Raw genomic sequence first — 24,438 nt, forward strand, 5'->3', positions numbered from 1 at the left:
CTGTTGAGAAAGAAAAATAACAAAATTGGTAGTATTTTTGTCTTTTCTGTAAGAAATTTTGGTAGGAAGACTAATTCTCTCTTGTTTGTTCCAGAGATAATGATGAAAATGGAATTTACTTGTCAATATCCAATTACCTTTGATCAGATATGGAAGGATTTTATCCACAATCTGACTAAAAAGATATTTTACCATTTTGTAGTAAATCTTTAGACATTCCAAGCTGCGGTGGTTCGGGTGTTCACAAATGTTCAGTCTCTTTCTCTTTCTGAGTGCTGGTTAGTCCCCCATCCAAGTAAAATTAAATGCTGTCATGTGACTTGATTTGACCAATGAAATTCCACTTTATATTTGCATACAATTCTACATTACAAAGAATTATTACAAATATTTTAACAAAGTTATCAAGACAATAATTAGAAGTTAGCTTGCTCTCATGCAAAGTTTGCTAAGTAAAGATGATTCTACAAACAACATATGTGTTTAAAAAAAAGGCAAACCAAATACTGAATCACCTCGACCACGAGTTAGAATTGTTGGACCCAACTAAAGGTAATATTTTTTAAAAATTTGAAATGAAGGTAGAGAATAGTTTGTACTTTTTAATTGTATTTTTTCTTAATATTTTATTATTTTTCATGTTGGAAACTTTACAAGTCTGGAATGTAGTAGGAGGAGAGGTTTATAAATTCTCGTTGCATATAATGGCCCAACGTTTTTCAGGGACTTAATCTTTACTTCCTTCTTCTAAGAATGAGCTTTTCTCTTCATGCAGAAGATTATACTAATATTTACCTGAAATCCAAATTAGAGAATTTTTTTAACTAAAAATGCTACCACCATAAATTAGCCACATTGGGTTTGCTCTCTTTTTCCTCATATAATTCCACATTTATTTAAGAAGGTTTATGCTATTTCTCACTAGGTTTTAGGTAATAGTCCATCTAAGGATTTGAGTGTCCAGCACCAGGAAAGATATGCCCAAGTCCTGCCCCCTAGGACCTATGAATGTGACTATTTGGATCAAGAGTCTTTGCAAGTGTAATTGAGTTGAGGATTTTGAGATGAGATCACCCTGGATTGCCCAGCTGGGCCCCAAATCCAATAACTAGTGTCCTGATAAGAGACAGAAGGAAAGAGGAGAAGGCCATGTGAAGACAGAGGCAGAGATTGGAGCAATGTATCTACAAGCCAAGGAAAGCCAAGGACTTCCAGCTGCACCAGAAGCCAGGAGAGAGGTAAGGAAAGATTCTCCCTCAGAGCCTCCAGCAGAGACCAATATTGCCAAAACCTTGATTTCAGACTTTTCACCTTCAGAACTGTTGGAGAATAAATTTCCTTTGTTCTAAGCCGCCCAATTTGGGGTGATTTTTTGTGGCAGTCCTAGGAATATAAGAAGACCCTCCATGTCTCTCAGGATTGCCTTCCCTCCTACATTTTTCTTTCTTTTTTTTTTGGCATTTCCCAACAAGGCAGCAGAACCATAATCTCTGAATTAATGCTGTTTAAAATCTCAGTGATTTCATTTCACAAGACTTCCTTTGAGTTCTGTAGAAAAGTGACGGTTATCATACCATGTATACCAGGTGTCAATCACAGATGTGAACATGCATCTTGTGTTTTACACAGACATTTTTTAGCCCTCATTTGCACATACAGAGTAAATGGTACAGAGCTGAAATAAAAATGAGCCCTTTGTTGGTCCTGCTCCTGAGAGTTGGCTGTGTGAATATATGGGCTATAAACCACTGTATATACTCTATACTGATTTCCTTTTTTTTTTTGCTCCTATTTTGTTTTCCAGGATTGAAAGTTGGCTCCAAAAGATGCCACAGTCTGAGATCAGTTAATATTCTTTTGCCTATTAAAATGCAAATTCATACTTCTGCACAAGTGATAGATTTGGGTAAACTGTAGAGTTTTCTCCTCTCAATTCTTTTTTTTTTTTTTCTTTTTTTTGTGGTATGCGGGCCTCTCACTGTTGTGGCCTTTCCCTTTGCGGAGCACAGGCTCCAGACGCACAGGCTCAGCGGCCATGGCTCACGCGCCCAGCCGCTGCGCGGCATGTGGGATCTTCCCGGACCGGAGCACGAACCCGTGTTCCCTGCATCGGCAGGCGGATTCTCAACCACTGCGCCACCAGGGAAGCCCATCCTCTCAATTCTTTACTGGTTTAATTGAAATCTGGATTGTCTATCAAAACTCAGCCTGCCTCTCAAAGTTCAATTAAAATGCCATTTCCCTTGTTTAGTTTCTCTCTTTCACTCTTAACTTTTACAATCTATTTTTTATACCGGTGCAATGCAGCCACATTTATTGAACTTTTACTAAGTTTCAGGCGCTATGTCAGACTGTCATGTAATGATTTCATTTATTCTTCAAAGAACACACCTACCATAAAGCCCTCTTTACAGATGAGGAAACAAATCATCAAGGTTCAGGAACTTGTCTGAGGTCATTGTATTAGTATGTTATTGCTGTGTAACAAAGTTCCACAAACTTAGCCACTTGAAACACCAATTTATTATTTCACAGTTCTTTGGTCAGAAGTCCAACACAGCAGGACTGTTTACTCAGCTTGGAATCTTTCAAGCCTAAAAATCAAGGTGTTGGCCAGGCTGTGCTCCTTTCTGGAGGCTCTCTGGTGGGATCTGCTTCCAAGCTCGGGCCCATTGTTGGCAGAATTCAGTTCCTTGTAGTTGTAGGACTGAGGTCTCCATTTCCTTGACACCCGGCCTCCTCCATCTTCACGTCAGCAACAGCACATCGGGTACTTCTCTACTTCTCATACTTTGAATCTTTTCAACTTCCTCTCCTGCCTCTGCTTTTAAGGCCTCCTGGGATTACACTGGGCCCCCCTATATAATCCAGGATAATCTCACTATTTTAAGGTCAACTGATTAGTAATCCAGATTACATTTCAAATTCCCCTTGCTGTGTATGGTAACATATTCATGGGTGTGGTATCTTATCATTTTCAGTCCTGGAGATTAGGATTGGAAAGTTCTTAGGGATATAATTCTGCCTACCCATATTTTTCATATCTTGTAAGGAACAGACCAGGCTGTAAACCCAAATCTGTTTTATTCTTTGACCTATGTCCCACTTCCTCCTTAAACTCACCTTAACCTAGATCTGAGCTGTGGAAACACAAACAGTAAACTCTGAGGATGCTAGTGAGATGGTAGAATGTAATGTCTAAAACCACAGACTCTAGGTCATCCTGTCTGGAGTCAAATACTCAGTCCCCTCATCTGTAGGATGGGTGTAATATCAATATCCGCCTCTAAAGGTTGTTATGAGAATTACGTGACTTAATATTTGTAAAAGCCTGAGAACATTGCCTTACATATAGCAAACATTGAAGAAGTGATTTTAAATAAATAAAAATAAGTGAACAAAAGGTGGGAGAGAGAAAGAGACAGAGAGGACAGCAACTGAGAAGTGATTTTTCCCACGTTATTACACCATGATAGTTTATAACTTGTTTAAAAGTTGAAGTATTTGTGATTGTAACACCACCCTACTTTTCAGCTAATACTGTAAGATGTATCTTCACCAAATTTCAACCTACTTTTGGGGATAAAGAATATGATTTCTATGCATTAGATGCTCACTAATCACTTGAGGAGTTGAAATGGATTCAGGAAAATTATGTAAAAGGGACTTCATGATTTTTTTTTTTTGATGTTGCCTATTTCCAGACAGGTTATTAGGTGGGAAAATAATTGTAAAAAGATATTTTTCTGTTCTTAAAAAAGTTTCATTTTAGAAAGGATTTGGAGAGACTTATTTATTGAAGCAGCTGCTCTGACTGAGAGCAAAAGCACAACATAGTTAATAAATAGTTAAAACAATCTCTGTGATTGAAAGACCCTTGTTATAATTACAGTGTTATAGCTGACATAGCCGTCGATGTCCTCCTTGGACAGCTCTGATGTATAATATGAAGATATCTACAGGGCTTCCCTGGAGGCACAGTGGTTGAGAATTCGCCTGCCGATGCAGGGGACGCTGGTTCGTGCCCTGGTCCAGAAAGATCCCACGTTCCACGGAGCGGCTGGGCCCGTGAGCCATGGCCATGGAGCTTGTGCGTCCGGAGCCTGTGCTCTGCGGCGGGAGAGGCCACAACAGTGAGAGGCCCGAATACCGCAAAAAAAAAAAAAGATATCTACAAAGCTTGCATCTGCCTACAATTCCATGTCCCCTGGTTGACCACAGCTATGGAAACTGCTCTTAATGTCTAACAAAATATCTTTATTAATATTCATAATATCTGAGAAGAATAAGTCTTCATCTGTGAAATAGCACCTGGTAATTTATCAGATAATTGAGCGAAAAATAAGAACTATTCCTTTCTTGGAACTGATGCTTAGAAAAAAAAACAGATTTTTCCCAATAAAATTATGTTACATTTGCATACTAGCATATTTACAGTATAAATATACTGGTAAAACCTTAACACTAAATAATAGTAGAATAAAAATAGGTTGCATGTCTTCAACTCACTAGAGAGTGAAAAAATATAGGACACAATATCTAGATCAGCAGATGAGAGGGAACAAAAAAAGGAAACAGGAAGCAAAAAGAAAGAAAGCAGAAGTAAGAACTAACATATCAGTTACAACAATAAATAGGAGTTGAACTCAATTATAAAACAAAAGATTCACAGTCACAAAGCAAATTCTACTATATGTTATTCAAAAAGAGACACACTTAAAATAATATATGGCTTAAAAATAAAATGATGGGAAAATATGTAAGGCAAATGAAATTAAATAAAGAGAAGTAGGAATAACAATATTAATTAAAAGTCAATTTCAAGGTAAAATTTTTTTTTAAATGATCATATTATGTAGTTAATTGATATGTCCCAAACTAGAAATTCATGGGACATGAAACATTTGTATTGATTTCTAGAGTTCATTTTTCCTATAAATATTTAATGCATGTCTATCATGTGCCTGGCATCATGTTAGAAATTGAAAACACACATTTTTAACAGATGTGAGTATAGTCTCCGCGTTAAAAGTTTAAGCTTAAAAAAGTAAATTAATGTACTAATAATTTAAATATACATGTAGGAGAAAGAGATTGGAAGGAGATTCAACAAATGTTAAGTGTGTAGGCATTATGATTTCTTTTTTATTTACATGCTTGTTTATGCTTTTATCTACTTTGCAATTTTTTTACACTAATAAATACTATAAAATCATCATATGATACTTGTGCTCCCAACCACTGCTCATGGCTTGCCCTTGCCTCTAGCCTCTCTGCCCAACTCAGAGAATGTTGGGAGATTCTCCTGGGATTGCTTCACTCAATTCTGAGGAGAGCTGGTCCCTCACAAAAGATGACATCTGCAATTATGCTCCTTTTTCAAAGTTTCTGGCATCAGGATGGCTTTTTCTCCTGGTTTTCAATGCCGACTGAGAGTAGACATACATATAACAAAAATATGGAGTAGCCCCAATAACTGTATTTTACCTGCAAGCTATGTCAGGCCCTACAGAAGAGTCAAGCCAATACTTTCATACCATTAATCTTGAATAGAATATTATATTATGAAACATTTCAGATATTCAAAAAAGTATGAAGAATACTATAATGATCAACAATGTCCCAACAGCATAACTTAAGAAACAAATGAGTACATTTCCACTTAAACATCCCACATATTCCTAGAACATATACGCCAAAGACTGAATTAATCTTCATCCAGTATTACATACATATAAGAATTATATGGGGCTTCCCTTGTGGCGCAGTGGTTGAGAGTCTGCCTGCCGATGCAGGGGACACGGGTTCGTGCCCTGGTCCAGGAAGACCCCACATGCTGCGGAGCGGCTGGGCCCATGAGCCATGGCCACTGAGCCTGTGTGTCCAGAGCCTGTGCTCCGCAACGGGAGAGGCCACAACAGTGAGAGGCCCACATACCACAAAAAAAAAAAAAAAAAAAAAAAATTATATATGGTTAGGAGCATTGATCCTGGGGCCAGATGGTCTGGATTTAAATCTACTTCCTGCTGTACAACTAGGTAGCTTTCAGTAAGTTACTTAATTTCTTCATGTCTCTGTTCCTCATCCATAATTTGAGAATAATAATGGTATCTACCTCATAAAGATTCATAAATATTGAGTTTAATATATGTAAATGCATTCAGGATAATTCTTAATACTTCTAAGAGTTTCCTCTCTGATGAGTGGTGCTGATTCACTGCCTCACTGTCCAAGCCAGCTACATTATACCTGCTGATAGTCACCAGTTTCTACAGATTTGTCATTTTTCTTGAATCCATCTTCTCTTTTAAATTGTCCCTTCCACAATTTTGAAAATCATTTCTTAATTAGGCTACTGCAATACTGCCTCCCTTTCTACTTCTACTCCTTTTCTCATGTAACTCAGAAATTCATCATTTAAAAATTAAATTATGAGAATAAGGCAAGGATGTCACCTGTCATCACTACCATTCAACTTCATCCTGGGAAACCTAGGTAGTGCAATAAGACAAGAAAGGAAAAGGTAAGTGGATTAAGAAGGAATAATTAAAACTGTCTTTGTTCACTGATGACATGATTGCTTGTGTAGAAAATCTCCCAAATAAATCAACAAAAATACTCCTGAGACTGACTAGTGATTATAGAAAAGTTGCAGGATACAAGGCTAATGTCCAAAAGTAAATTGCTTTCCTATATACTAGTAATAAATAATTGGAATTTGAACTTTAAAAAAAAATTACTTAGCACCAAAATAAGGTACTTAGGTATAAGTCTAGCAAAATGTGTATAGGATGGATATACAGAACATTACAAAACTGTGATGAGAGAAATCAAAGAATCTATAAATAAATGGGGAGATATTTCATGTTTGCAGGTTAGAAAACAATATTATTATTATATCCATATTTCTCAACATGATATATAGATTCCACACAATCCCAGTCAAAATATCAGCAAGCTATGTAGTGGATATCAACAAACTGGTTTCAAACTTTATAGGAAAGGCTAAAGATCCAGAACACTCAACACAATACTGAAGAAGAAAAAAGTTGGAGGACTGACACTACTTGACTTTAGCACTTACTATAAAGCTACTGTAATCAAGACAGAGTAGTGAAAGAGTAGATACACAGATCAACAGAATAGTGTGGAGGACCCAGAAATAGACCCATACAAATATCATTAGCTGATTTTTGACAAAGAAGCAAGGGTTACTTAACAGGGAAAGGACAGTGTTTTCAGCAAATGATGCTGGTACAATTGGGCATTCATAGTGCAGAAAAAGTGAATTAGACAAAGACATACAACTTTCACAAAAATTAACATACATAGATCATAAATCTAAATACAAACTACAATGCTATAAAACTTCTGGAAGAAAACATAGGAGAAAATATGTGACTGAGCTTAGCAAAGAATTTCAGATATAACACCAACAGTATAACACATGAGAGGAAAAAAAATGGATAAATTAGACATTACTGAAGTTAAAATTTGGGATATATGAAAGACACAGTTAAGAGAATTAAAAGACAGGCCACAGACTGGAAGAAAATATTTACAAAAGACTTATTTGATAAAGGACTGTTATCTGAAATATATAGAGAACTCTTAAAACTAAACTATAACAGAAGGAACAGCTCAATTAAAAAATGGGCAAAGATCTGAACAGACACCTCACCAAAGGAGATATACAGATTGAAAATAAACATACGTAAAGATGCTCAACATCATTTCTCATTAGGGGAATGGAAATTAACCATGTAGATAGCACTACACATTTATTATAACATACAAAATCCAAAAACTATGAATACTGGGTTCTGGAAAGGGTGCAGAACAATAGGAACTCTCTCGTTCATTGCTGGTGGGAATGTGAAGGCAGATAGGCAGTTCCTTACAAAGTTAAATGGTAAACATAGACTTGCCATATGATCCAGCAACTGTGCTCCTAAACACTTACCCAACTGACTTGAAAACTTAGGTCCACACAAAAACCTGCATATGAATATTTATAGCAGCTTTATTATAATCACCAAAAGCTGGAAGCAACCAAGATTCTTTCATCTGGTGAATGGATAAACTGTGGTATATCCATACAGTGGAATGTTATTCAGCAATAAAAATAAATGAGCTATCAAGTTACAAAAAGACAAGCAGTAACTTTAAATGCACATTGCTAAGGGAAAGAAGCCAGTCTGAAAAGGCAAGATACTGTATGATTTCACCTATATGACATTATGGTAAATGCAAAACTATAAAGGCTATAAAGTGACCAGTGGTTGCCAGAAGCTCAGGGAGAGGGATAGAAGATTAAATGGATGAAGTGCAGGAAACTTTTAGGACAATAAGACTATTTTTATGAAAACATAATGATGAATATATGATGCTATGCATTTGCCAAAATCCATAGAATTTTACCAGATAAAGAGTGAACCTTATGAAAAATTTTTAAAAACCTGTATGAAAATTTAAAAAAAAATCATTTGGAATGTTGGGCTATCCTAATAAGAGATACAGAATGTGACAAGAGAATCTAAATATATTACAGATGTGTATAATTTCTCCTCACCCTCATTAAAAGGGGTGGGGAGAAAAGTTGCTGACCTAAGTGACTTTGGAAATGAGCAGAGTCTCTAAAACTAAAGGCCAAAGGAACTGCTCATAAACACAGTATTCTAGTTGATAAAGTTGTTTCCCATGGGGTGTGGGTTAACGTCGATACTGCTCTACATGCACCCTAGAATTAAAGAAATAAGTAAGTGAATGGCAAGCGGTGGGAGGCAGATTTCTCACTGTAGGACTAAGAATTTACAGGTAAGCCCAGGGAGGAGGCTAGAATGATGCCTGTGGTACTGGATTAGAGATGGAGACATGAGTGTGAACTTATGTTTAGCCTAATACAAACATAAATTGTTACATACAGAAATATTTATAGCTATGTGTATACATGAAGGTTAATATATACCCATTTATTTCCTTGTTCTATCAGCTGAGAGAGCCTCAAAGAAACAACACCCTAGGAGCAATGAACACCCCTAGCACCCAAATCTTGGTATCTGATACCATCTTCCAATAGAAGGAATCTGGGCTCCTTGAAGTGGCTGGTTCTAGAGCTGGGGCAGGGAAAATACAAGGTAAGCCTGGAGCATCTTGTAGTCCCAGATAATGAGAAAGTACCCAAAAGGAAACACCCTCATGATGGGTTATGTCAATAAGACATAGGTGCCACTCGAAGAGTTCCCAATAAACAAAGCTGGACAGTGTGAGCAATAAAATTAATAAGCACTGAATAGTCAAATACATAAGATAAGGTAGCCTCTGAAGAGTAAAATAAATATTCATGAGTCGGTACTGATATAAATGATTGAATAAAATTCTAAATGGGAAGAAGAGACCAATCTCCTAAGCAGGGTATTTCCAAATAACTTATGTAGATACTCTGTCCCCAAGGAGAAAGAACATAACTCCTGCTCCTTAAGTGTGAACCGTGCATAGTAACTACCTTCCAGAGAGCACAGTTTGGAAAGGGGTTGGGGGAAGAGTAACTTCACCATAGAGAAACTTGAAAAATACTAGTTCAAGGTCAGTAACAACAGTCATGTCATGTTGATATCATGTACCCTCAATATTATGGGATGAAAATGGCACTGTCCCTCTGTGGTCTTCCTCCCAATAACCAATAATCCCAGTCTTATCAGGATAAGAATTCCAGGTAAATCCCAATATTGGGGCATCCTACAAAATATCTGACCAGCACTCCTCAAAACTGTCAGGCATCAAAAATAAAGAAAGTCTCAGAAACAGCCAGAGCCAAGAGAAACCTAAGAAGACATGATGACTAAATCTAATGTGGTATCCTGGATAGGATCCCGGAACAACAACAACAAAAAAAGGACATTAAGTACAAATGAAGGAAATATGAATAAAGTATGGATTTTAATAAATAATAATATATCAATATTGGTTAATTAATTGTAACCAATGTACTATGCTAATGTAATATGTTAATAATGGGGAAGATTGGTAGGGAAAGTATGGGAGTCTTCTGTAATATGTTCTCAATTTTTCTTTACATTTAAAACGATTCTAAAAATTAAAGTCTGTTAAAATTTTAAATTAGATCATGAAAATTCCCTTTAAGTTCTTTAAGATCCCCAGCCACTTGCAGGATAAGATTGAAACTCCATCCTTAGCACTAAATTCCATCACTTATTTTCTCCTCTTTCCAACACTCGCTCCGTTTCATACTGTGGGAGCTTTTCATGGTTCAGCAACAAGCAAAACAAAGAAACAAAAAACAACATAAACACCCGTCACTCTCTTCCACAGTTCCTCATGTGGAACTGGAAATTCCTTTACTCCAGATACTTCCTGACAAATGGCTCATCTTTGAAGATTCAGCTTAATTGTCCCATCCTCAGAGAAGTCTTCCCTGGCCTTTCCAAAATGGACTGAGTGGTTGCGCCTTCTCTGTGCAGTTTGGCTCTTAGGGAGTGTAGTTTGCTGTATAGCCTGGCTACTTGCTACTCAGTGTGGTCCATGGACCAACAGCACAAGCATCACATGGGAGCTCATTAAAAATGAAGAATCTCACCTCACCCTAAGCCTACAAAATCAGAATCTGCATTTTAACAAGATCTCCAGATGATTTGTAGCCATATTACGGTTGGAAATGCTTTGAGCATCCAAAAGTTAGTTCTCTCCAAGCCCTTCACATGTGGTTCTCTGAATTTTTTAAATTGTCTGTATCCTTGCCAAGTTGTGAAATCATTGAGGACAGGGGCCATGTTTTCATTTGTTTTTTCTTTATCTCCAATATTATCACAGCATCTGGGACATTCATGGGAACAGAACTGAATTAATGACTGGCTCAAGGACACATTAAATGAGAGGCTGTATTGGAAAGATATAAGTTTTATAGGTTAATACCTAACACTCCATTTATCCCTGTCAAAATTTAGGAGCCACTGGGAGACAGGCCAAGGGTCAGGCAGATGATGTACAAAACATCAAGTTTATTGCGGATAAAGCTGATTTGGGAGAACATGACTTTGCTCTACAGCTAGGCAGCTTCCTTACACCTTTCCCAGAATTAAGGCGACATAAAGCTTATCCAAGCTTCCCCTTAAGGAATGAGGATCTGCTCTTATAAAACGTTAAGGCATGGAGGCACAGACCTGTATTTTTCCCTCTCCAGGCAGAGTATAAAGAGTGGAAACAGAGATGCCTGTTCAACCTGGTCAGGGACTTCTTTCTAATTCTCAGGCAGCCCTGCTCCCTCCGTCCTGTAGTGAATAGTTAGTAGGTTACCCTGATGAAGTGATAAGTACTGCTACCCACAGTGGGAAATTCAGAGGAAAAAAGGAAAGAACAGGGATTATGGGAGAAAACAGAAATATAATAGACAAGATAAGATCCTGAAGAACTAAAAATCACAGAGCGAAGATGGTGCAACTGACATGCATATAGAATTCTGAAGGGCTTGACTTGGCTGAATTTTGCCTTCTTTAGGATGAGACCCTCAGACCTGCTCCACTGTGAACCAAACTAGATCTGAACTGTCTCCATGTGGTTTCCAGGTAAGCCAAGGGTGGTCTAAAATGCCTGGCTCAGCATCCAGCCCCAACTAGTCACACCAAACTGAAGGGAATGAGGGCCACTATTGTTCCACTTCTTCCAGTGAGCTCACTTTCCAAAATCTCTTCCTCTATTGACTGGAAAATTACATAACATGACACATAATGGCATCGTTAATCCATTTGATAAGGATGAACTCTAAACAACCAACCAACAGAAATAAGTTTAATTCTGAGGTGACCAGGGACGTGGAAAGATCCTTGAATGTAGTCTAATACAAAACTACAAGAGCTCAGAACCATGTCATTTGAAGTATTATTTATTCTTTGCCTTTTGTATAATTGAACTCACAAAATTTGTGTTTTTCCCTAAAATCTTTGGTTTATATGTATTATAGTATCTTATGCATTATAAAAATGTAATATTATAATGTCATATTACTATCATCCTCCATCAGGCAGAATACCATACTCTGTAAGCTTCCAAGTCTTTTTGGAAAGCCTTTTACACAATGATTTAAGACCCATGTGTACGTTATCTTAAAAAATTAAGATGATGATACTCACTAGTCATATACATTAAAAAAACAGACAGTACAGTTTTGCAGCCACAATTTTGGAAGGTTTGAGTACTGATATAATTACCCTGGGGGAGCAGAGTCCGCCTGAGGCACAAGGGGCTTTAAACACAACTCAGCAAACCATTCTTATGCTCAGACAAACATCCAGCGGTAGTTTCCCCTAGTTCTGTTAGAAAGAAATCTGTGTTAGGAATATAGGATGTAAAGGCTTAGAATTCATGACCATGTACCTCTAGCTACTGCCCCTGGCAGACATCACTAATTGATCACAGCAGTCTCAACCTAGATGGAGCCTTCTCAACCCAGAGCTCGAGGCAGCCACTCCAATTAATTGATTGGAGTTTGCACATGAAATGAAAGCTATCTGCTTTCCAGAGCTGGGACCTTCCTCTCGCACCCGCTCTTTCCCCCATACACAGAGCTGCATGTACATGCCTCAGCAGCTTCTGCTTTTGCTGTGATTTTTTCAGAATGTCAGCTCAAGCTCTATATGCCTTACTGTCATATTGCCAGCATCTAGCCAAGTGCGTGGCACATTTTTGCTATAAGATTAGAAGAATAGGTCATGGGAGGTGCCAAAAACTGAAACAGGGACTAGGGGAGAAGAGCAGGTCTGAGCTAAGCCCAGATCAAGTTCAGTTTGAACTGAGTGAGTCTGAGGTTTTTGTAAGACAGCCCTGCCACCCTCCTCCGCTGCAATCTACACCCCAAAGGACAGAGACTTTGGAGGGTTCAGAACTGGCTCTGCAGCTCATACATGTCCAGACTGCATTTGCTGAAAGTAGGGTGAATTCACAGGGCCCATGCACGAGGCCTTTGCATGTGTGGGTCTGGAGAGCAAAGGTAGACTGGATCTGCACCAGGGGTAGGTATGAGAGGCATAAACGTAAAGTTCACAGGCAAATCTACAGGGAACGGGACCTATAACGTAACCTGGTAATCTTCTCTTCTGATGAAAGCACTAGAGAGCAGTTTTATCATTTAAGCAATCAAAGGGGAGACTATAAGAAAAAAAGTGGTCTTTTGCTCTTTAAAATGGATTAATTGACCACACAATACAACCTTCCAGAAGCATAGAAAACACCTCATCTTGACTAAAATATGTCAAGGAAAAACACCTTTGGAGTGCTAAAGATACAATAGCTAATATTTGTATATTATATCTATAATATTGTTATATATTTATAGTAATCTCTATTACAATATCATATTTTATAGTATTGTATTATGTTATATCATAAATATACTTATAAAAATGAAACTGGGCAAAATGTCTCTTGGAAATCAAGTACGCTAGAACCACAAGCCCACTGGAATTAGTCACATATTTAACGACTGGGCTGAAGTCTGGGCATATTAGTTTTGTTGTTATACATCAGCATCAGGTCTTGTAGGACTGTGTATAGTGCTGGTGCAAACCACCCAGCCAGAGCTGATGGCAGTTGATAAATGGCATATAATATACAACATATAATAATATGTTAATTATAATTATATGTTAACATATAACATATAATTCATACTATATGAATTATAACATATAATTCATACTATAACATATATATTCATACTATATTCATATAATTATATGTTAACATATAACATATAATTCATACTATAACATATATATTCATACTATATTCATATAATTATATGTTAACATATAACATATAATTCATACTATAACATATATATTCATACTATATTCATATAATTATATGTTAACATATAATTCATACTATAGGGCACCAAGGAGGAAGCCTAATTATTTCTACAAATCATTTTCAAGAAAAGCGTAGTGCATTGCCCTATATGTAGAATTAAGTGTTTCTACGTAATGCAGGCAAACTTTACAGATCACGCCATTTTGATTGTATCTTTTAAACAGCAATTGAATGACTCTGTTTCATAAAATCTTCAATTCCTAGATTTATTTATTCTTCAGCACCTCAAAAACAGATAACTGTCCTGAATGCCAGAGTGTCTTCAGGAAGACAAAGCTGCTGCCACTGGGAAAAATGTAAAAAAAAAAAAATTCCTATTCTTGAGGAGAGAAAAAAGAATGTTGATCCAGCAGTGCTTGCCATTATCATTAGGCATTTCCCAGAGACTAGATGACCAGATGGGAGATCTGGTCCACGGTGAACTCCTTCCTAGGGGCCATTAATCCTGAGAAATTCCTTGAGACTTTGCTCTGTCATGTTATTAATCACACACAGACTTGTAGTGTGATGTTCAGGGTAACTTTATTTACAAGAGTAGCAAGAAAAAAGAGAGAAGGAAGGAAGGAAGGAAAGAAGGGAGGAAGGGAGGGAGGGAGGGAGGGAAAAGGGAGGGAGGGAAAAAATAGGAGCAAAGAAAAGAAATCATCTAAAGGTCCAACGTACGAGGAAATGGCCAAACAAATAACATTATATCCATGTACTGGAAACTAGCAACTATATGCCCGGGAAAATTTGCTTTTCAAAAAACTTAATGTTATGGAGAAATTCTCCTAATAAAATGTTATCTTTTTAAAGTAGAATTTAACGTAGTATATACCCCCAAATTCCAATTGTATTTTAAAACACTTGTTACTATAAAAATGAACCTAAACTTTAATAGTAATTATATCTTGGTAACAGTTGAATGGATTATTTTTATATCCTTCTACCTGTTTTTCTGTATTTGTTATTATTCTGTATTACCCGTCAATATAAATATCTAGTTACCCTTTGTGTGTGTATTTTTCACACATATAAAATAGTCAACAAAAATCTTAAATTGTGATGTTTTTGCATAGACAAGAGAAAGATAACTTGAGTTATTAATATATAATTCAAATACATGTCCTAATATATGATGCACTTTAATTCGGAGTCACTAACTTATGATGCCTTTTAAAAAAACCCACAGAACAAATGGAACTTGCTTTGGTGTGTCAATTTACAGAGCCTGCCATATCTAGTGATCTCTCAGAAGCCAGTGCATTATGACATAACAGTACATCACTGGAAATGAGTCTGAGAAGCATAAATATCTACAGAGTACAGAGAATTCTATCCATGGTTTTGTTGCTTATACTAAACTATTGCCAGATGACAAAAAGGGCCACCAGTGAAAGGGGAAGCATGGATGCTTTCACCCTACTTGGGAAAGGTTTTTGACTTTCAGGTGATGCGGGCGGCCTTATGCAGTTCTATCTTGTGATCCTCCTGCCAGTGAGAGTCCCAGGAGAACTGCTTGAAGAGACTGATGGACTGTGGTAGGGAGTGGAAGGGCCAGGTACAGCATGCCCTGGGCTCAGAGGAAGGTTTAAGGATGCCAGCATGGATCTGTTCTTTCTGATCTCTACTGTCCTACTCTAGCCGACAGAGTCATTTGTGCCTGCAGTATATTCCCCAGCATCTCCAAGGGCCACGCACAGAGCAGGGCAGAAATGGTTGTCCAATGACAGTAAATTTCCTGGTGTCACCAGCTCCATCCTTGTATTTCTCTAAAGCTTCAAGAATGCAGAGTTGGTGTCGCATCCTCCTTTAGGGCGCTCGGCTCTCTGAAGCGCCTGCAGAGATGGCTCGCCTGCAGTAGGTCTTCAATTAGCACTTGCTTTGTTTAACTCTAATTGAATGAGGCACCGAGGAAGAGAAGGTGAGAGCCCTTCTATAGATGAGAACCCATGGGGAACTTCGTGGGTAGCTTGGTGCTGGATGTGCCTAGGTCCAATCAAAAGAGGCACTGCGAGACGTCCCCGGAGTCAACGACATGGGAGAACGGACTCTTGCATAGAGAAAAAAGTAACCAAAAACTTATTTCAGAACAAAGCAGCAAATTAACCATTGCCCCATGCCTGGGAGATTTGAGTACCAGAAACCTCAGAACAAAGATGTAACTTTTCATCCTATGCTTAGATAACTATGCTAAGTGATATTAATTATCTATCAATAGAAATCTGGGAACCCTTTAAACCATTAATGGAGTGACCTTTACAAAGCTTCAATATTCTTGCCATGTATAGAGGGTTGATTTATCACTTGTGCAGGTTAAATGAAGTCTTACATGGTTATATGAAAATGTGTCCTTTGCAGAAATAGAGCAATTCTAGAAGTCTACTGAATAAAGAATAATCTCTTGGGATCGATTTTAAAAATAGAGATTCCCAGATATCCCTCAAAGATTCTGATTGAATAAATCTGAGACAAGGCTGGGATTTGCATTTTCAACAAGTACCATAGGTGAGTTGGACGCAGATATTTCTTTCCTTTTTTAAAATTAATTTTTATCGGCATGTCGTTGATTTTACAATGTTGTGTTAGTTTCTGCTGCACAGCAAAGTGAATCCATTATACATATACATATATCCAGTCTTTTTTAGATTCTTTTCCCATATAGGTCATTACAGAGCATTGAGCAGAGCTCCCTGTGCTCTACAGTAGTAGGTCCTTATCGCTTATCTATTTTATATATAGTAGTGTGTATATGTCAATCCCAGTCTCCCAATTTATCCCTCCCCCTTCCCCCTTGGTAACCATAAGTTTGTTTTCTACATCTGTGACTCTGTTTCTGTTTTGTAAATAAGTTTATCTGTACCATTTTTTTAGATTCCACATGTCATACGATATTGCTTATATGTGGATGCATGTATTTCTGATGTACGTTGGACAATGGAGACAGAGGAAAGAGACAAACAGACTTTGGTGTTGAGTAGATGCCCACTTCCACAGTCTTCTGGGGGCAGGGGTGAGTCCCCTGAGTTCTGGAAGGCTCAGCGTTTGCATCTTTATTATGGGGATCACATCAAACGCCATGAAATGCTAGGAATGTGAAGAACCTTGCCCAGTAGATGCTCCATAGGGTATCATTCCCACCAGGTCCAGAAGCCCACTGTGTAACCACGCTGTAAAAACTGTGGCTGTAGGAAGGCAAATCAGGGCAAAATGGCGAACTCGAGGACCTTTCCATGTTGGCAGCTTCGTGCCTGGGGCCTGGCTGCTTCAGTACAGGACACAGATCACTTAGAACCGGACATTGGGAAAAAGCGCTCAGCAAAGATGGCCCTGACCATCATTACATAGCACCACCTGCATCTGCTAATATAGGGCATTTAAAAGCTTAAGCGAACTAAGGTGCCCCTGCAAACTGTTCTGAACAGAGGACTCTGATTCCTGCCCATTTACTTACTTTTATCAACCCTATTGCTTTGTTCTGGCCTGGCCATGCTCCTTCCATCTATCTATCTATCTATCTATCTATCTATCTATCTATCTATCCTGTGACCTTTCACATTTTTGCCCGTGTCCTTAATTAATCACTCCTGTAAAAATATCCCAATATTCAATGGACTCCAGATACCTAGGGGTGATCCTTCTCAAAGTGTAGTCCCCACACCAGTAGTATCAGAATTTCCTGGGAACATGTTAGAAATGCACATTTGCAAGTCCCATCCAAGACCTACCGAATTTGAAACTCTAGGAGTGTTTAGGAAGCCATCCAGATGATTCTGGTACATTTTCAAGATTGAAAGCTATTGTATAGTGAGTTAACACCTACCGTCATCCATTTAAATTTACATATATAACAATAAGCTCTTTTTTAACAGTTGGAAAGTTTCTCTCATTCTTTTTTCTCCTTGGGCTCTTCTTCCATAGATTTTTATTGTAGTGTAATACATTTTTTAGGCTGGAGAGTCTTTTATGGGTTACTCTATCATACTTCTCTGGAATAAATATAGATTGATCAATAGATAGATATAGAGATACATATAAAGTATCTTCAAAAATTTCCTCAGTCTATGAGTTTCTAAATGTTAAAGATTTCTTCTATTATTATAATTTAAATTACAATAAATAATTGGGAAAAACTATATGATACCAACTTTGATATTATTCACCAAAAACAAAATATTATCACAGATTTGTCTCTTAATGTGATGAGTGATGATGGTCTTTTATTCTCACATACAGAATGACTAGGAATCCTCATCAATTCTATTCTTATTTAATGTCAAATGTTGAAAATTATGTTTGTATAAATAAGTAGATGGGAATAGAAAGAGTTTTGTTAAAACATTTTCACCCAATTCATTGAAATTTGTCTAAATTATGTGATCAAAACAATATAGTAATATGGCATTACAAATTATCTTTAATAACCTAATAACATGACTAGGACCTTCTCTACATTGAAAGCAAAGGATTTGAACCCGTCTAACTGGTAAAAGAATTTGTGTTACCTTATTATCACTACATTATTATAATTTCTGGAATACACATTCCAAAAAAAAAAAAGAAAAAACAAAGTTACCAAGATTTCTCACATGACTTTCCTGAAGAAGCACTTTATTTAATTTGATATACTCATAAGCATTTGGGAAAATAAGATTTTATGAATTATATTATTGCATAATAATTTAAAAATAAAATGCTCAGGTTTATGGGTCTGACTACACAGCTTGTGCACTGACCAACTTAAGGGGATAACATTTGCAGAGACCCTTTTTGTGTGTGTGCTGGGCGGGCCTCTCACTGTTGTGGCCTCTCCCGTTGCGGAGCACAGGCTCCAGACGCGCAGGCGCAGCGGCCACGGCTCACGGGCCCAGCCGCTCCGCGGCACGTGGGTTCTTCCCGGACCGGGGCACGAACCCGTGTCCCCTGCATCGGCAGGCGGACTCTCAACCACTGCGCCACCAGGGAAGCTCTACAGAGACTCTTAACACAGTGGCAGCCCTGGATAAGACACAAAGTGGTGGCCCTCGAAAGCTTTGGTCTTATCAGGTGCTTTAAATCTATTCTCATTAAAATTAAGGACATAACTCAGCTTGCGGAAAATTGCCTTCCTGTCATCTAACGAGTCGAATGAGTCATTGTCAACCCAATCAAGTCAGCCTTAATTTCTGTCAGGGAAAAAGAAAAGTCTGCCTTCATTTTCAGTTAAAAGTGTTGATGCCTCCCTTGACCGACCAATCATTTTACTTCTGAACTCTAAAGTGGAGATGGAGAGATAGATAAATAAGGCAGAGATGCCCACTGAGGTTGCTGACCGCGTGCAATAAGACACAACTGGCTTCGGTTCCAACACCTTTGCCTCCATCGTGCTGGGACTCGACCCCTGAGCAAGCCATCCTCTGCCAACAATCAAGGAATAAAAAGGTGGTCAGGAAAAAATGAACGAAGAAAACCCTTCTCTCTACCCACGCTACCATATAGCTGAACTCAGATCCTTCAAAACCAGGCCAAAGCCCCTCCCTCTAATACCGTACTTCACTCTTTCCAGAAATGCGTGTAACCCCAGGAGATAACTCAGTCCTGTGCGTGTGTGGGGTGTGTGTGTGTGTGTGTGTGTGTGTGTGTGCACTGCAGTGGGTTGAATGGTGTTCCCCCAAAAGATACGTCCGCATCCCAAACTCTGGGGCCTGGGAATGGGACCGTATTTGTAATGCTGTTAAGGATCTCAAGACGAGATCATCCTGGAATACACTGGTGTCCCCTAGATTCACACGTGTCTTTGGAAGAGACGCACAGAAGGAGACAGACACACAGGAAACAGAGGAGAAGACCACGTGAAGACGGAGGCAGAGACTGGGGTGATGCAGCCACAAGCCAAGAACGCCTGGGGCCACCGGGAGCTGGGAGAGGTGAGGAAGGAACCCCCCCAGAGGCTTTAGAGGGAGGGAACACGGTCCTGCCAGCACTTTGATTTAGACCTCCAGCTTCCAGAACTGTGAGAGAATACGTGTCTGTGGTCAAAAGACACCCAGATGTGGTCTCTTGTCCCAGCAGCCCCAAGAAACAGCACCCACACTCTTCGATTGTACGAGGCTTGCCAGTGCCGATCTTTCTAACCGTGCAGAGCTGGCTGTCTCCGAGCTTCTGCGAAGATTCCAGGAGGGTGAGATGTGTGCCTTTAGTCTGTATTACAGGTGATTATAAAAGGGGAAGGGAACGTAATGCTGGCATGCATGACTCTGGAAGAGGTGAAGCGAAGTCATGTTCTGGAGCCAACCAGTGTGGGCCAGTGTTCTAGTCAGGGAACAGGCAGGGCGGGAGCCCCGCGACGCTGATTACTTGCTGAAACAAAATGCGATGTCTAGTGCTTTGTTTGAGGTCTTCTCTTAGCTTCTGATTCTACCAATAGGACTTACTCAGCTTAGACTTAAAAAAAATGTCCACAGACTACCTATCCCTTAAAAACGAAGCTGAGATTCAGGTAGGGGCAGATCAGATGATACTTTCCAGGAGGATTAAACAGGGGTGAAGTGCAGCCCCCCATGGCCCTTTCCCTGGGACTTGGATGTCTCAGGGCCACGGCCAGAGATGCCGCTTGTGGGCCATCCTTTCTCTATTGTTTGGAGGGGGTGGAATCTAAAATATGACACAAATGAACCTATCTGCGAAACAGAAACTGAATCAGGGACATAGAGAACAGACTGCTGGTTGCCAAGGGGGAGGGGCGAGGGAGGGCTGGAGTGGGAGGCTGGGGTTAGAGGATGTAAGCTTTTATATGTAGAACGGATACACAACAAGGTCCTACTGTGTAGCACAGAGAACTATATTCAATATCCTGTGATAAACCGTAACAGAAAAGAATATGAAAAAAGAATGTATATATGTATAACGGAATCACTTTGCTGTTCAGCAGTAATTAACACAACATTGTAAATCAACTATACTTCAGTAGAAAAGAGAAGTCTGGTCTCTGTCCTCAGCTATTTCTCATTCTCATGAAGAAGAGCAGTGGCCTTCTACCTGGGCTGTGGCCTTAGCTTCCACGTCACGCTGAGCCCAGCTGCAGTGATTTCAGAGCTTGTGTTTCTTCTCTGGTTGTCAAGGACACCAGCCTTCTAGGTGTCGGGCAGAGTGCACCTTGGCCTCCAGCCAAGGGTTCCCAATACCTCAACTCAGAGAAAAAAGATTGGCATAGGGTTGCCTGAGAATCAGAGACCACCCTTCCTCCAGACTGGTGATTCTTAAGAAGTGTGGGCCACTGTTCCAGAGCCTGCTGACATGGAATTTCGTAAGGCTACGCGCTCCATGTTTGCACACAATTTTATGGGGGTTATAGTCCATTCCTATAAAACACAATGATTTTAAATATTAAGCTTTTTTTTTTTTTTTTTTTTTTTTTTGCGGTACGCGGGCCTCTCACTGTTGTGGCCTCTCCCGTTGCGGAGCACAGGCTCCGGACGCGCAGGCCTAGCGGCGATGGCTCACGGGCTTAGTTGCTCCGCGGCATGTGGGATCTTCCCGGACCAGGGCACGAACTCGTGTCTCCTGCATCGGCAGGCGGACTCTCAACCACTGCGCCACCAGGGAAGCCCCCTAAATATTAAGCTTTGATTCTTGGATTAACTCAGACTATCAAAGAGCCTAGTCACACAGTTCAGTTATCTTTTAAGATGCTCAAAGCAAATAGCACTTTGGTTTGATGCCATTTGCCTCCAGTAAGGGATACTGAACCAAAGGGCGATTCTCACTTGATTTGTGGTCCAACTATAGTCGACCCTGTAGCTCATGACGCCACAGGGCACTGTCTCCATGAAACAATGAGAGGACTAAAAAGAGCTGTGCCTCCCCTGAATTACATGTTTATATTTTATGGACGCCAAGAATTACATGACAAAGCATGTTCTCTCTGTGTGACCTGGAGCTGGCTTTGCAGCTCACCTCTTCATCCACAAGCCTCATCCTGGCCCCATCTTACTGTTTTTTTCTTCACCCTGACTTTCTCACTAATTTTTAGAAACTTATTTACCAAGAAAGATGACGTTCACTGAGGACGTGTGAGACCCATGTTAAAAGAAGAATCATTTCTCTTGCCTGTGTGGACTTGCTGAATTCAGAAGCCATTTCCCTCCCCACCCAGCTATTTCCACAAGAAGAGCTTTGAAAGGCTGTTACCCATCAGTACATGAGCCCTGTGTTGAGCAAAACACAAAGTTGATGGTGAATCAGAGACAGCTGTCTACCTTCAGTCCACCAAATGAAAAATAAATATATATAAACTTAAATACAGATAGATACATTGTACAATGACGATTTAAAACGCTTGGCTTCTTCAGGCATTTTACAAAGCTTCCTCAAGCCTTTTTCAATAGAGAGGCACAATAAAGAGGCAAACACCTTTCTTAAATTTCTTGTTATCTGTATCCCTCGCTCAGTGGTAGCACGATCTCTGTTGTGATGCTTTCTGTTGCCAAACTCAGTCTGCTGACTACATTGCTTTTTTAAAAAAATAAGTTTTATCTCACAGCCAGCAGTTAATCAATGCATGGGTCCATCTGGAGTTCAGTTTGCATGTAGTGTTAGCTATCATACAGCAGTTTAAATAACATGGCCAGTTCTTTTTTTTTTAAATTTTTATTGGAGTAGAGTTGATTTACAATGTTGTGTTAGTTTCAGGTGTACAGCAAAGTGAATCAGTTATACATATACGTATAGCCACTCGCTTTTTTTTTTTTTTTAAGATTCTTTTCCCATATAGGCCATTACAGATCATCGAGTGGAGTTCCCTGTGCCATACAGAAGGTTCTTTTTTTTTAAATTTTATTTATTTTTGCCTGCGTTGGGTCTTCCTTGCTGTGCGCAGACTTTCTCTAGTTGCAGTGAGCAGGGGCTACTCTTTGATGCGGTGTGCAGGCTTCTCATTGCAGTGGCTTCTCTTGTTGCGGAGCACGGGCTCTAGGTGCGCGGGCTTCAGTAGCTGTGGCTCTTGGTCTCTAGAGCACAGGCTCAGTAGTTGTGGCTCGCGGGCTCTGGAGTGCAGGCCCAGTAGTTGTGGCGCGTGGGCTTTGTTGCTCTGCAGCATGTGGGATCTTCCCGGGCCAGGGCTCGAACTCGTGTCCCCTGCATTGGCAGGTGGATTTTTAACCACTGAGCCACCAGGGAAGTCCTGACAGCGGGTTCTTATTAGTTATCTATTTTATATATAGTAGTGTGTATATGTCAGTCCCAATCTCCCAGTTTATCCCTCCCCCCACCTTATCCCCTGGTAACCATAAGTTTGTTTTCTACATAACATGGTCAGTTTTATGCTCAAGAACAATTTAGAGTGTAACACATTTTGATAGAATTAAACCAGCTATTATGACTCAATAACCCTCACCTCCAAGATTCAAGCATAGACTATCTTCAAAGAAATTACTAGCTTTTTTATTTTTTCCCCTGAGTGGCATCAATTTTAACAAAGCTATTCCAGTCCTCATCTTACCAGGCAAGGAAATTGCTTCTTAGTAATTCACAAGGGAAGATTTATAACTAATTAGGACCCCTTTGCCAAAATTAAGACACAGATGAATCACAAAATCAACCCTTTTGAGTGCAGCATCTAAAGATGTTTGCAGCTGTTGACAATAAGAAAGCAGATGATAAATTGTAACAAGTAGAAAAAACAAAATCAAACAAGTTTTTAATTCACAAAAATATGGAAGAAATTAAGTTGAGATCAAAGGAAATTTAAGTAGTTGCAAATCAAACAAGAGATGAACCCACAGTGATTTCTTGTCTTTTGCTTAAGGGTCACCAAACTAAGGCCTTGAAACTAATATTTTCTTCTAAAAATAAAGGTAAAAAGAATAAGAAGAAGGGATTGTGTTACCCTACTTATAAAATAAAACTTTTTATTAATTTTGGTTTCCAACATTTTAATAGGTGCCATTTATTGTTTGAAGTACATTACTTCTTCTTGCCACCCATAAATCTGTGAAGGGAAAAGTTAAAGGGCCAATTTCTTTCTAATGGGTTTATGTTGTTTGATCTTAATTTTACATCTTTTTCTATTATCTCATTTTAAATCTAGTTTTGTAAGTGCTGATGTTTTGGTAGAAAGTTGTGACAGTTATAACATAAGCATTGAAGAGGATGGTATGTGAAAATTAACTTGAAAATCAGTAAAACAATTATTCTTTAGCTCTTTCTTGCATGTGGATTAGTTAGGTTAATTTTGATCATTACTACCCCATGGGAGTCATTCCAGAAATTTATCTCTTTTTTAGTAGCTGTCTTTAGAATTCACTGAATTTTCAATTTTCCATCATGTTACTTCACTAGTTCACCATTAAAGGACTTTTCTCAATTCCATGACATTGTTCAGAGTTTTATTCTTGTGCTCTGGGGGTAGACTAAGTAACATGTAAAATTCTTTCTAGTTCCAGTGCATGGTCAGCAGTGCTGATTCCAGAGTTAAACTGTCTGGATGCTCCAACCACTGTTTACCTGCTCTGTGGCTTAGGGGCAGATTCACCTCTCTGTGACGCTTTCCTCATCTGTAAACAGGAGGGAATAATATTATCTATTACACAGAGTGTA

General features: G+C 39.0%; 1 protein-coding gene across 1 annotated transcript in view; it reads right to left on the minus strand.

Moving 5' to 3' along the window:
* Positions 1-21,819, minus strand: part of TAS2R1 (taste 2 receptor member 1) — a 57,412-nt gene extending 35,593 nt beyond the window's left edge. Inside the window, 1 exon segment of the mRNA XM_059061020.1 lies at positions 21,799-21,819. Within this exon segment, the coding sequence (XP_058917003.1) occupies positions 21,799-21,819 (21 nt within the window).
* Positions 21,820-24,438: the final 2,619 nt, after the last annotated feature.

This window comes from Kogia breviceps, chromosome 4 (genome assembly GCF_026419965.1).
Source record: "Kogia breviceps isolate mKogBre1 chromosome 4, mKogBre1 haplotype 1, whole genome shotgun sequence".
In the NCBI taxonomy this organism is placed as follows: Eukaryota; Metazoa; Chordata; class Mammalia; order Artiodactyla; family Physeteridae; genus Kogia; species Kogia breviceps.